General features: G+C 43.3%; 1 protein-coding gene across 2 annotated transcripts in view; it reads right to left on the bottom strand.

The window, feature by feature from the left end:
• The window catches only part of AKIRIN1 (akirin 1), a 13114-nt gene extending 7347 nt beyond the window's left edge, over positions 1 to 5767 (bottom strand). The window contains exons 1-2 of one of the 2 annotated variants that reach the window (XM_084958031.1): positions 5458 to 5767; positions 694 to 834 (exon numbers count right to left, since the gene is read on the bottom strand). In XM_084958031.1, the coding sequence (XP_084814157.1) occupies positions 694 to 834; positions 5458 to 5680 (364 nt within the window). In that variant the 5' untranslated portion in view covers positions 5681 to 5767. The remainder of the gene's footprint in view (positions 1 to 693; positions 835 to 5457) is intronic. The other variant, NM_001128455.1, reaches the window with a different exon arrangement.
• Positions 5768 to 10150: the final 4383 nt, after the last annotated feature.

Genomic DNA, 10150 nt, shown 5'->3' with positions numbered 1-10150 from the left:
TCCCCATACCCCACTCCCCTAGCTCCTGGACAATGTCAGTTTGTGTTCCGTAAAAGGACAAGTTTTAACCAGGGTGATTTTTAATTCTTAGAACTGTTATAAAGTAGAATATTCTATGAGGAAATAAACTCCTTTACTGTTAAAGCAGACAGAGTTCACCACAGTGGCAATGTTTGAGCCTTGGTCTGTTGACTATTTGTAGGGATATGGCAGGCAAGACTTGTGGCTGAACTATTTTTGAGCACATCCCTTCTGACCACCTGTCAATGTTATGGAGCAACGCTGTCACACAACCTTCTCCACTGATGGAAACGTTACATAGTGCTAATACAACAACTACATATGGCTACTAAGCACTTGGAATTTGGCTAATGCAACTGAGAATTACATTAAAATTTTATTAAATTGAAGTATTTTAACATTAAATAGCTACATATGGCTAGTGCCTATGGTGGTATTAGATATTGCAGTTATACAAAATATTCTTAAATGGGATGGACAGATGCCCAATTAAATCTAAGGTTTTTTGTAATTTCATGACTATGGTTTTAAAAGCACCTTTAAGGAGTAATACAATACACACACTTTACCAATTTTATTACTTTAGATGAAATTAATTCTGGTTTAGGAAACTATCATTTTAATTACCATTAACAAACTCTTAAATGGATGTGCACACTAAACCATGCTTACCTGGAGAACTAGGTGCTGTAAGTGCTGAGGAGTGAGGCTGACTTTCCGAAGTACAAGCTTCACTCTGATTAAGAACAACTTCTAAATGTCTCCACCTTTGATAACGACTATATTCTTGTTTTATGTTCTGAAAAATTTGCTCTAGTAAAAAAGAAAAACACTTGAGCATTCACTTTATTGCGTCATTTCTTCAAGCTTCTTGTCCCTCCTCCCATGTTATGTTAACAAGAAAAGTGTTTATACGGGAATAAACACTCCTATAACCCGCAAAGTCTTTCTTCCTATTCCCATTATTTCAACAATAGAGAAGGTAGCTGCTACGTTGGCATAAGCCACCCTTTGCTTGTTTTCCTGAGAGAATGAAGACCAGATTTGCAGTTTGCTGTAGGATTAACTAGGATAACTTAGAGTAACAAACAAAACCATCCTTCACCTAATAAGGTGCTATTTTTTTTATCTCCTTTGCGTTGCACAATTTCACAAACTAGGGTATTAGGAATGAGTCTCTTACCACCCAAGGTCTTTTAACAATGAAATTCTTGTCCCATTTGGGATTCAAGATCTTTGGGGAAGAGGACAGCAGAAACTGTACTGTTCATAGCCTGGACATTGACCAAGGGAAGATTATTGCTTGGAATTGATAGTTAGGACTTAAAAAAGGATTTTCTGACTCTTCATACAAGAGGCAATATTTGGCAGCATTCAGAGTACTATTCTGTTTAAAGATAAAAATAAACCAAATTTGCTAATGCTATTAAAGGGAGTCTAGGACCTGCAAATCACTAAACACCTTTCAGGCCACTCCTAGGGACAACACAAAATCTGGAAGGATGTGGTTTTGAAGTTCTTTGGATTTTTTTGTGATGTATTCACTTTCCAGATAATAAAGTCTCCTTATAAAAAAAAAAAACAAAAAACAGGAAATTGTATCACCCCCCCACACGCACACTATACTGATGTATAGTTCGCTATAATCATACACACACACACACACACACACACTTGTCTTCTGTCTTTTTAGGGCCGCACCCGTGGCATATGGAGGTTCCCAGGCTAGGGGTCTAATCAGAGCTACGGCTGCTGGCCTACACCATAACCACTGCAACTCAGGATCCAAGCTGGGTCTGAGACCTACACCACAGCTCATGGCAATGCTGGATCCTTAACCCACTGAGTGAGGGGCCAGGGATCGAACCTGCGTCCTCATGGATGTTAGTTTTGTTAACTGCAGAGCCACAAAGGGAACGCCCTATAACCATATTGTTTAAAATGGGCGTGGGAAGTGTTAATTAATAATGCTATTTTGCTTCTTCCTAGCTATGACTATGACCTTGCGAAGTCATTTGGGATCTTCAGTCTAAAACAAATGTTCAGGAGTTCCTGTCGTGGCGCAGTGGTTAACGAATCCAACTAGGAACCATGAGGTTTCGGGTTCGATCCCTGCCCTTGCTCAGTGGGTTAACGATCCGGCGTTACTGTGGCTGTGTCGTAGGCCGGTGGCTTCAGCTCCAATTAGACCCATCGCCTGGGAACCTCCATGTGTCGCGGAAGCAGCCCAAGAAATGGCAAAAGGACAAAAAAAAAAAAAAAAAGGTGTTAAAACAAATGTTCAATGCTTATACAATAAAGTTGTGAGGATCAACACCAAAAATATTAACAATGCCAGAACAAGTGATGGTACAGCCCAGGGGCTCATATGAACTCAAAGTAGCTCTACACATAGCTAACTCCAGAACACTCAGCCTGAACACTGGAACCATGATGGATTAGCAAAGCTTTCCTTTCAGAATGCTAGGAAGCCCATATTTTAGATTCCTGAATTTATGAAGTCTCTGCTTCATCTTTAAAATGTATTCTTCTCCAAGCACATACTTGCCAGAATCAATACAAGGATGTTAGAAACTGCAAAGACTTGAAACAAGAAAGGACAAGTATGAGGACAATGCTCATGAGAACAGAAGGTCTTTGATAAACTTCTAACTGCCTCCTGTACAGCTAAGTGAACAAATGGAAAGATACAACTTTAAACCTGGTAGAAGTACTAGCAAGTCCAAGAATCTAAGCATAGTATGCACAGGAAAAAAATAAAGTAGCTGTGGCTTTCTTCCTAAGAAGGCCACATAAAACATTAAAATGCAAATTTCTTTAACAGTGAATAATTTTAATCTTGCCTCCCATTATTAGAGCTTGGGCTTCCAGATTTTATCAGACTAAACCCATCCTTAAAATTCTACAATGGTACCTAGCTGCTACAGACTAAATTTAAACTTTTGAGGATGGTATTCCATGCCTTCCAAAACTCAGCCCCAAATTATTTTTCCAGTTCCATTTCCCACTACAACCCAGTTGCATTAAACTACCTTTTCCTTAATCTGTGTTTTTCTGGCCTGCTCAAGCAGTTTTTCTTTGCTTGAACAAGGGCTATCTCTTCCCCCAACATTATTAAAGACCCAACTAAAATGCTATCTCTTTCTGGAAGTTATTCTCCATCCCTCAAGTCATGCTCAATTAACTGCTTTGCATCTACATTCACTCCATATTTACAAATATCTCCCAGAGGTCAGCAGGCCCCTTCCATGCCTGGTATCCACCTGGCTCCTTTAAGCAATAAAAGGATTAATTTTTTTTATAGGCTCTTTCACAAAAAGTGCTATGATGCATATCTTTTTTTTTTTAAGTGACATAAAAACAGTTTCTTGACCATTTCTGAGAGAACTTTACAACTCTTAACAACTAGGATATTTTAAAATAAAGTCACTGATTTTTAAATTCGTTTATCTATTAATTGGCTTTATTCTATTTGTACAGCAACTAATATTTCCTCCTCATTCTTCCTTTAAATACAGAAAGCATCTTTCACTTAAGCCAAAGCATCAATTCACTGCTTCTTTCATGACAGAACTATAATCCAGTCACCATTATGAAACATAAACGATCAATCTTTACAAAGAATATTTTAAATAAATTATTTTCACATAAAATGACCAGGAAATCTAAGCAAAAATTAAATCTTAAGGTAAAAAACCCAGCAACCCCATTTCAGCATTCTGCCATATTGGCTTCCAGATACATTCAAGAGTCACTTATTAAGCGTTTGCTGTATTGTGAACCACCAGAGAATTAGCCTAGAAGACTGTATAGGAAGAAATAAAATCCAATTTTTTACCAAAAAATCCATCAAGATAGATGGGGCAAGTATTAATTCTATTTTGCAGGAGAGGAGTGATTATTAATATTATTTTTTGCAGATTATTATGTGACTATCCTTGGGTATCTATAGGAGCAGTGGAAGAAAAAAAATATCATTTTGAGAAGACATCTACATCTCCTGCTTTTGAAAGGCTCTTTACAAAGAGCTTTTGCAAACATTATTTCACTCAGTACATAAGGCTTTGCAACATTAAGTGGTCAGAGAATATGAAGTAGAATAGAGTTCCTCATGGGGCAAGGTTAGGTAATGATGGAAGACTTCAAGAAATGACTGTATTTGGATAAGCAAACAGTAGATGAAAACACCGTGATGAAAGCCAAGGATACAGGCACAGCCAAGTGGATAAGGGGGAAAAAAGTAAAGGCATGATTTGGAAAAAAAAAAAAAATGTATAAAAGACTGACTAGGTAAGAAATGGTTATAGTTGATAGAACCTTTGAATGTCAGGATAAAGAGGATGTACACATGAGTAAGAATACACGCCTCGGAAAGAGCCTTGCTGGCAAATGCAGGGATCTGGCGTGAGAGGATGAGGGCCAGATATCTGCATTGTGAATATGCAAAGGGAGGAGGAAATAATGGCTAAAGACACTGGTAACTGAAATGGGTTAAGAATGATTTTAAGGCAGTCCCAAGGTTTTGCTAACGCTAGAGAAAGTACGCAAAAAAGAAATGACTTTGCCAAAGTCCAGTTTTGAGCACCCCCCCATTTCCGGGAACCCTTTCGAAAACTGCTAAATATTCATTCTGATGCACTTTCCCCTCTACTCCTGCACAATAGTTAGAGTTTTTTTTTCCTTCTTCTTCTTCTTTTTTACTTTACTGGGACACCTGGTCTCCCCTTTCCTCGGCCATTGTGGAATCCCTTATTGAAGGAGAGAATCTCTCTGTTCCGGATAGTTAAATTCTTGCTTCCGGAACCTTAGTATGTTTAAGGATTCTCAAATTCTAGCTAACGACCTACAGATCTCAAGCCACATATAGTACAAGACAATAGCCATACAATAAAAGAACGTGGCCAGTCTCTTAGAAACAGGTTGAAATCGGATTCCGCGACTTCGGCGGCGGCCTGTGGTCCCTAAAGACTTCTGGTTCTCCCTGCAAGCGACCCAACAGCGCTGCACAGCACGCACTCAGGCCCCTTCCCCGTAACCCGCCGCCAACCCCCACACCCTCAAGGCCGGGTTCGTGAGCAGAATCCAATTTTCCACGGCCCACTGGATCTGCAGGGCGTCTCAGTGCAGGAGCGGAGGCAGGAGGGGCTTCGGGGACCGGCAGGCCCCCAGCGGTCGGGGTTACTCCCATCTTCCTCCTGCTGCCCACCCCTCTAGGCTCTACAGCTCCAGGAAAACCGAAAACTGACACTGTGGCCCCACTACCCCTCCCGGCTGTCTCCCATCCCCGGAAGCGACCAGGCCCAGGGGCACCCCAGTTCCCTTTTCTCAGGGCAAAGAAGGGGTCCGCGAGTGAATTAGCCTAGCGTCCATGACCTTCCTCCCCATCCCCCCAAATGCCTGGGCCTGGCTTCCTGCCAAACCCGCAGCGTAGGTTACCCGGGGTTGGAAGGCGCCGCTCGCTGCCGGGAGGGGCGGGCTGCTGCAGAGTCGGCAGCGGGGTCTGGGTCTGAAGCAGCGGCGGCGGTGGTTCGGCGTCCGGGGGCCTGAGGCCCGGAGTGGGGCCGGGGAGAGGGGCGCAGCGCCGACGCTTCGGGGAGCCGGGGCTCAGCAGCGCCGCTTCGAACTCCATGGGCCGCTTCAACGTCGCCCCGCACGCCATGCCGCGGAGGGACCAGGAACCGGGAGCGGACGCGGCTGTAACTGCGGCCCAACCTCCGGCTCCTCAGCGGAGCTTGCAAGCCTAGCCGGCTCCAATGGCGCCTCCAGCACCCGGCAGCCGTGATGGCCCCGCCTCCTGTGACGTCACAGGCCTTCGCCACCACTCAGCGGAGGGGGGGAAGCCGGACGAGGGCCGCTCTGGGAAGCCAGTCAGCAAGGTTCCGGCCCTCGGTGCCCCCTGCTGAGGAAATGGAACGGCCTGGGCGGAGAGATTGGTCACCAAGCAACCTCGGGAAGGCCCCCACCCCCGCCTCTGCCGCTCCGGTGGTCCCATCCTCCCCCCACCTTCCTGAGCTCTAGAGCCGAATGGCCCCTTAGGTTTTCGCACCTGCGCGCACTGGCCTGGGGGGAGGGGAGAGATGGGAGGAGCCTCTGGTGAGGCGGTGGGGGTAGGTGTCTCCCGGTCCAATAACTTCCTTACATCCAGGCCGCTCTTGTCCTCGTGATAAGAGGAAAGGTGATTCGGAAAGGTCTGCAAGGGCATTTTACCAAGTCCGGAAAGTCTTCACCAGAACTGAGGATCTGAGGATGGAGTGGGAAATCCACCAACCCCATGGAAATATGTGCAAATTGTGTGTGTGTGTGTGTGTGTGTGTGTGTGTGTGTGTGTGTGAATGTATTTGGGGGTAGACGACCCATGTCTTTATTAGCTCATCAAAGTGGTCTGTTACTCAAAATAGTTAAACAGAAAATCTTCTGGCTTAAATCATCCAAGAATGATGCCAGAGTTAAGAACTTCAGCTGGTAGCTGAATTACCAGTCTCTCCATCTGACCCGGCAGCCCAGGTGCTCAGGTCTATCTGAATTCTTTACAGCACTGCTAGCTGTAAAGTGCTTTTGATATTCTGGAAAGATAAATAGGTAACAGGAGGATTTTGCTTTCAGGGGCTCTATGTGCCTGTATATTACTGGGAATCAGGTCAAATGCTTTGAAGAGATCATCAAAGGGATCCGTCCTCCAAAAAAAAACTAAAACCTTTATATAACTATTCTTATATATTAAATAATGGCCATGACTCCTGGGATCTGTCTACCTAAACTTATCTCTGGGATTTTCCAAAACAGTCCAAATTTCAGATACTCTCTTCTAATAGACCTCATGCCAGATAGGTGGGTGCCCCAATATTTGAGTTGGAGAATGTTCCATTCTTTGTCCCTCTTCTGTTGCTTTTCTCTGTCCTCCAATTTCTCCAAATTTTATTAAGGTCCAAACATAGATTAAGTTTTTGCATTTATCTTTGAAAAGTAGCAGAAATAATTCTAAAATGATTGAGAATACCAAATGTTAAGTTTATTTTATACCAATTCTTTTCTACAAGGACATAAAGAAGGTTTACAATAGGCTAAAAAACTAGAACTAGAACATCAGGGCCAAAGAAAAGGAGACCACTTCTGGGGTTAAACATGCCTGAATTTGAAATTTAATTCTCGGTTTCCTGGCTGCCAAGGCAAAAATGAAAACACAGTACATGTTGAGTAGATCTTGTCATCTAAAAGGAATCAATTCATCAGAGGAGACAGACCATAGTTGTCTTTTTCATAACACTACATTCTAAAGGTACTTTCTCATGTGACTTTATTAGAAACCAATGAATGATGTAATAAAGTAATTAGGAAGGTTTGAACAAATGCAAACGCACTGTTTAAATGGACATTTCTTGTTATGTCCAATAAAAGCCAAGGACGTAAGAGCAACCTAGGGATGGTTATTTTATAAGGGGCTTGTCTAATATGGCCCAAGCAAATTGCTTTCTTGTGGTTTAAAATGGCCCAAAGTTAGAGTTTAGAAGGTTTGAAAAGTGTGTCCCTGGGTCATCATTCTAAATAGCACTTCTTCTAGCCAGGGTTTTACTAAGTGCTTTGATAGTCACTGTCTTCTCCGTGATCCCTTTTTTTTTTTTTTTTTTTTTTCCTTTTTAGCGCCACACCTGCAGCATAGAGGTTCCCAGGTTAGGGGTCCAATCGGAAATACAGCCTACACCATAGCCATAGCCAGATCCAAGCTTCGTCTGCAACCTATACCACAGCTCTGGCAATGCCAGATCCTCAACACACTGAGCGAGGCCAGGAATTGAACTAGTATCATGGATACTAGTCAGGTTTGTTAACCACTGAGTCACGACAGAAACTCCTCTGTGATCCTTTAAACTTTGATCATGAGTTATAATATTGGTGTTTTAAAACAGGAAGTTATAATTCGTTTATATATTTGACTGTACTTCAAAACTGTAAATTCCTTGAGAATAACCAGGCCTCATTAATTTATGTTTCCCCATCCTGGGCACAGTGTTTGAATACATTAGGGGTAGGCACAGAATAAATATTGGTCAAGTGAATAAATGGTCATTATTTCAGTCCCTGGAAGCTGATAGTCCACATTGCTGAATGAGGGTGGATTCAGATGATTCAGAAACCAAACAAGTAGGTGGTATATCTTATTATAAGCTGCAGTTGACAGTGGCCCAACCACAGACAAGTACTTGAGGGAAGCAGATGAGCTGTTCTGACTGCTGCGTAGTATGATGTCTCCTTATGAGGTCACCACAGTCCAGGTCTGCTTTGCTTTGCCTATGCAGACATTTGATCCGTCACACATGTACACATACATTACGAATTGCCTTCTATGTACTAGGCACTGTGGTATGTATCATGGTTGAAGATACTATGGTACAAAAAGAAGTACAGGAGTTCCCATTGTGGCTCAGTGGTAATGAATCTGACTAATATCCACAAGGATGTGCGTTCCATCCCTGGCCCCACTCAATGGGTTAAGGATCTGGGTTGCTGTGAGCTGCAGTGTAGGTCTCAGACAAGGTTTAGATCTGGCATTGCTGTGGTTGTGGCTTAGGCTGGCAGCTACATCTCCAATTCCATCCCTAGCCTGGAAACTTCCGTATGCTGCAGGTGGGGCCCTAAAAAGAAAAAAAAGAGAGAGAGATGGTTCCTGCCTTCCTAGGGCTTCTAGTCTGTTAGAGATGGTAGACATTAAATCGTAATGATAGCAAATATATTATTATTATTATTATTATTATTATTAGTCTTTTTAGGGCTGCATCCAGGGCATATGGAAGTTTCCAGGCTAGCAGTTGAATCAGACCTGAGCTGCTGGCCACAGCCACAACCATAACAATGCAGGATCTGAGCTGCATCTGTGATCTACGCTGCAGCTCAGGGCAGCTGGATCCTTTATCTCACTGAACAAGGCCAGGGATCAAAGCCACATCCTCATGGATACTAGTTGGATTCTTAACCCGCTGAGCCACCACGGGAACTCCAACAAATGTATAATCACAAAACTGTGACAAATACTGTGAAGAAAAAGACAAAATATTATAAGATTGCTGTGGAGATCTTAACCTGTCTTGGAGAACAGTGAAGACTTCTCTGAAGAGACATTTGAGCTAGGAATTAACTAAGCAAAGAGAAAATGGAACATCCCAAACCAAGGGGATTGTAGGTTCGAAGTCAAGTTAACGTGTTTGAAGAATCAAAAGAAGCCTCCAGTGGCTGTGGGACAGAGCAGGAATGCAGAGTGAGGGGAGAAAAAAACTGATGTGGAAAGCAGGAGCCTGATCATTTAATGCCTGTAGGCGCTGAGATTTTTTACCTTGATCTGAAGAACAGTGGGAAGCCACTTCAGGGATTACGGTGACCACAAAAGGGTTTAAATATGATTTACAGAGTTCCCGTTGTGGCTCAGCGGGTTATGAACCTGACTAGTATCCATGACGATGAGGGTTTAATCCCGGACCTCGCTCTGTGAGTTAAGGATCTGGCGTTGCCATGAGCTTCGGTGTAGTTTGCAGATGTGGCTCAGATCCTGCATTGCTGTGGCTGTGGTGTAGGATGGCAGCTGCAGGTCCAATTCAACCCTTAGCCTGGGAACTTCCATATGCCGTGGGTGTGGCCCTAAAAAGCATGTGTGTGTGTGTGTGTGTGTGTGTGTGTGTACATATGATTTGTGTTTGAAAAGATTCTAGGCTTTCTAGGCTGTTGTTTGGAGAACAGGTTGGAGGGTGGATAGAGGAGGTTAATAAAGAGGTTATTGTATCTGTCCAGATGCATGCCTTGCAGTATTAGTTTTATAATACTACAAGGAAGCTCCCAGCACACACAGATTCTTTCATATCCCCACCTGGGGATGTTTCTATGATAGTTCACCTTGTGGAAGCTCAGCAATAGTTCCAAGGCTCTGTTTACTAGTACCGGTGTGTTTGTTTGTTTGTTTGTTTGTTTGCTTTTTAGGACTGCACCCGTGGTATATGGAGGTTCCCAGGCTAGGGGTCCAATCGGAGCTACAGCTGCTGGCCTACACCACAGCCACAGCAGCATCAGATCTGAGCCACGTCTGTGACCTATATGACAGCTCATGGCAACGCCAGATCCTTAACTCACGGAGCGAGGCCAGGGA

This window comes from Sus scrofa, chromosome 6 (assembly GCF_054392235.1).
Source record: "Sus scrofa isolate SSC_HxYL_T2T_F1_AM1 chromosome 6, Sscrofa_HxYL_maternal_Yorkshire_Landrace_v2.0, whole genome shotgun sequence".
NCBI lineage: Eukaryota > Metazoa > Chordata > Mammalia > Artiodactyla > Suidae > Sus > Sus scrofa.
This window is presented reverse-complemented; position numbering and strand designations above follow the sequence as displayed.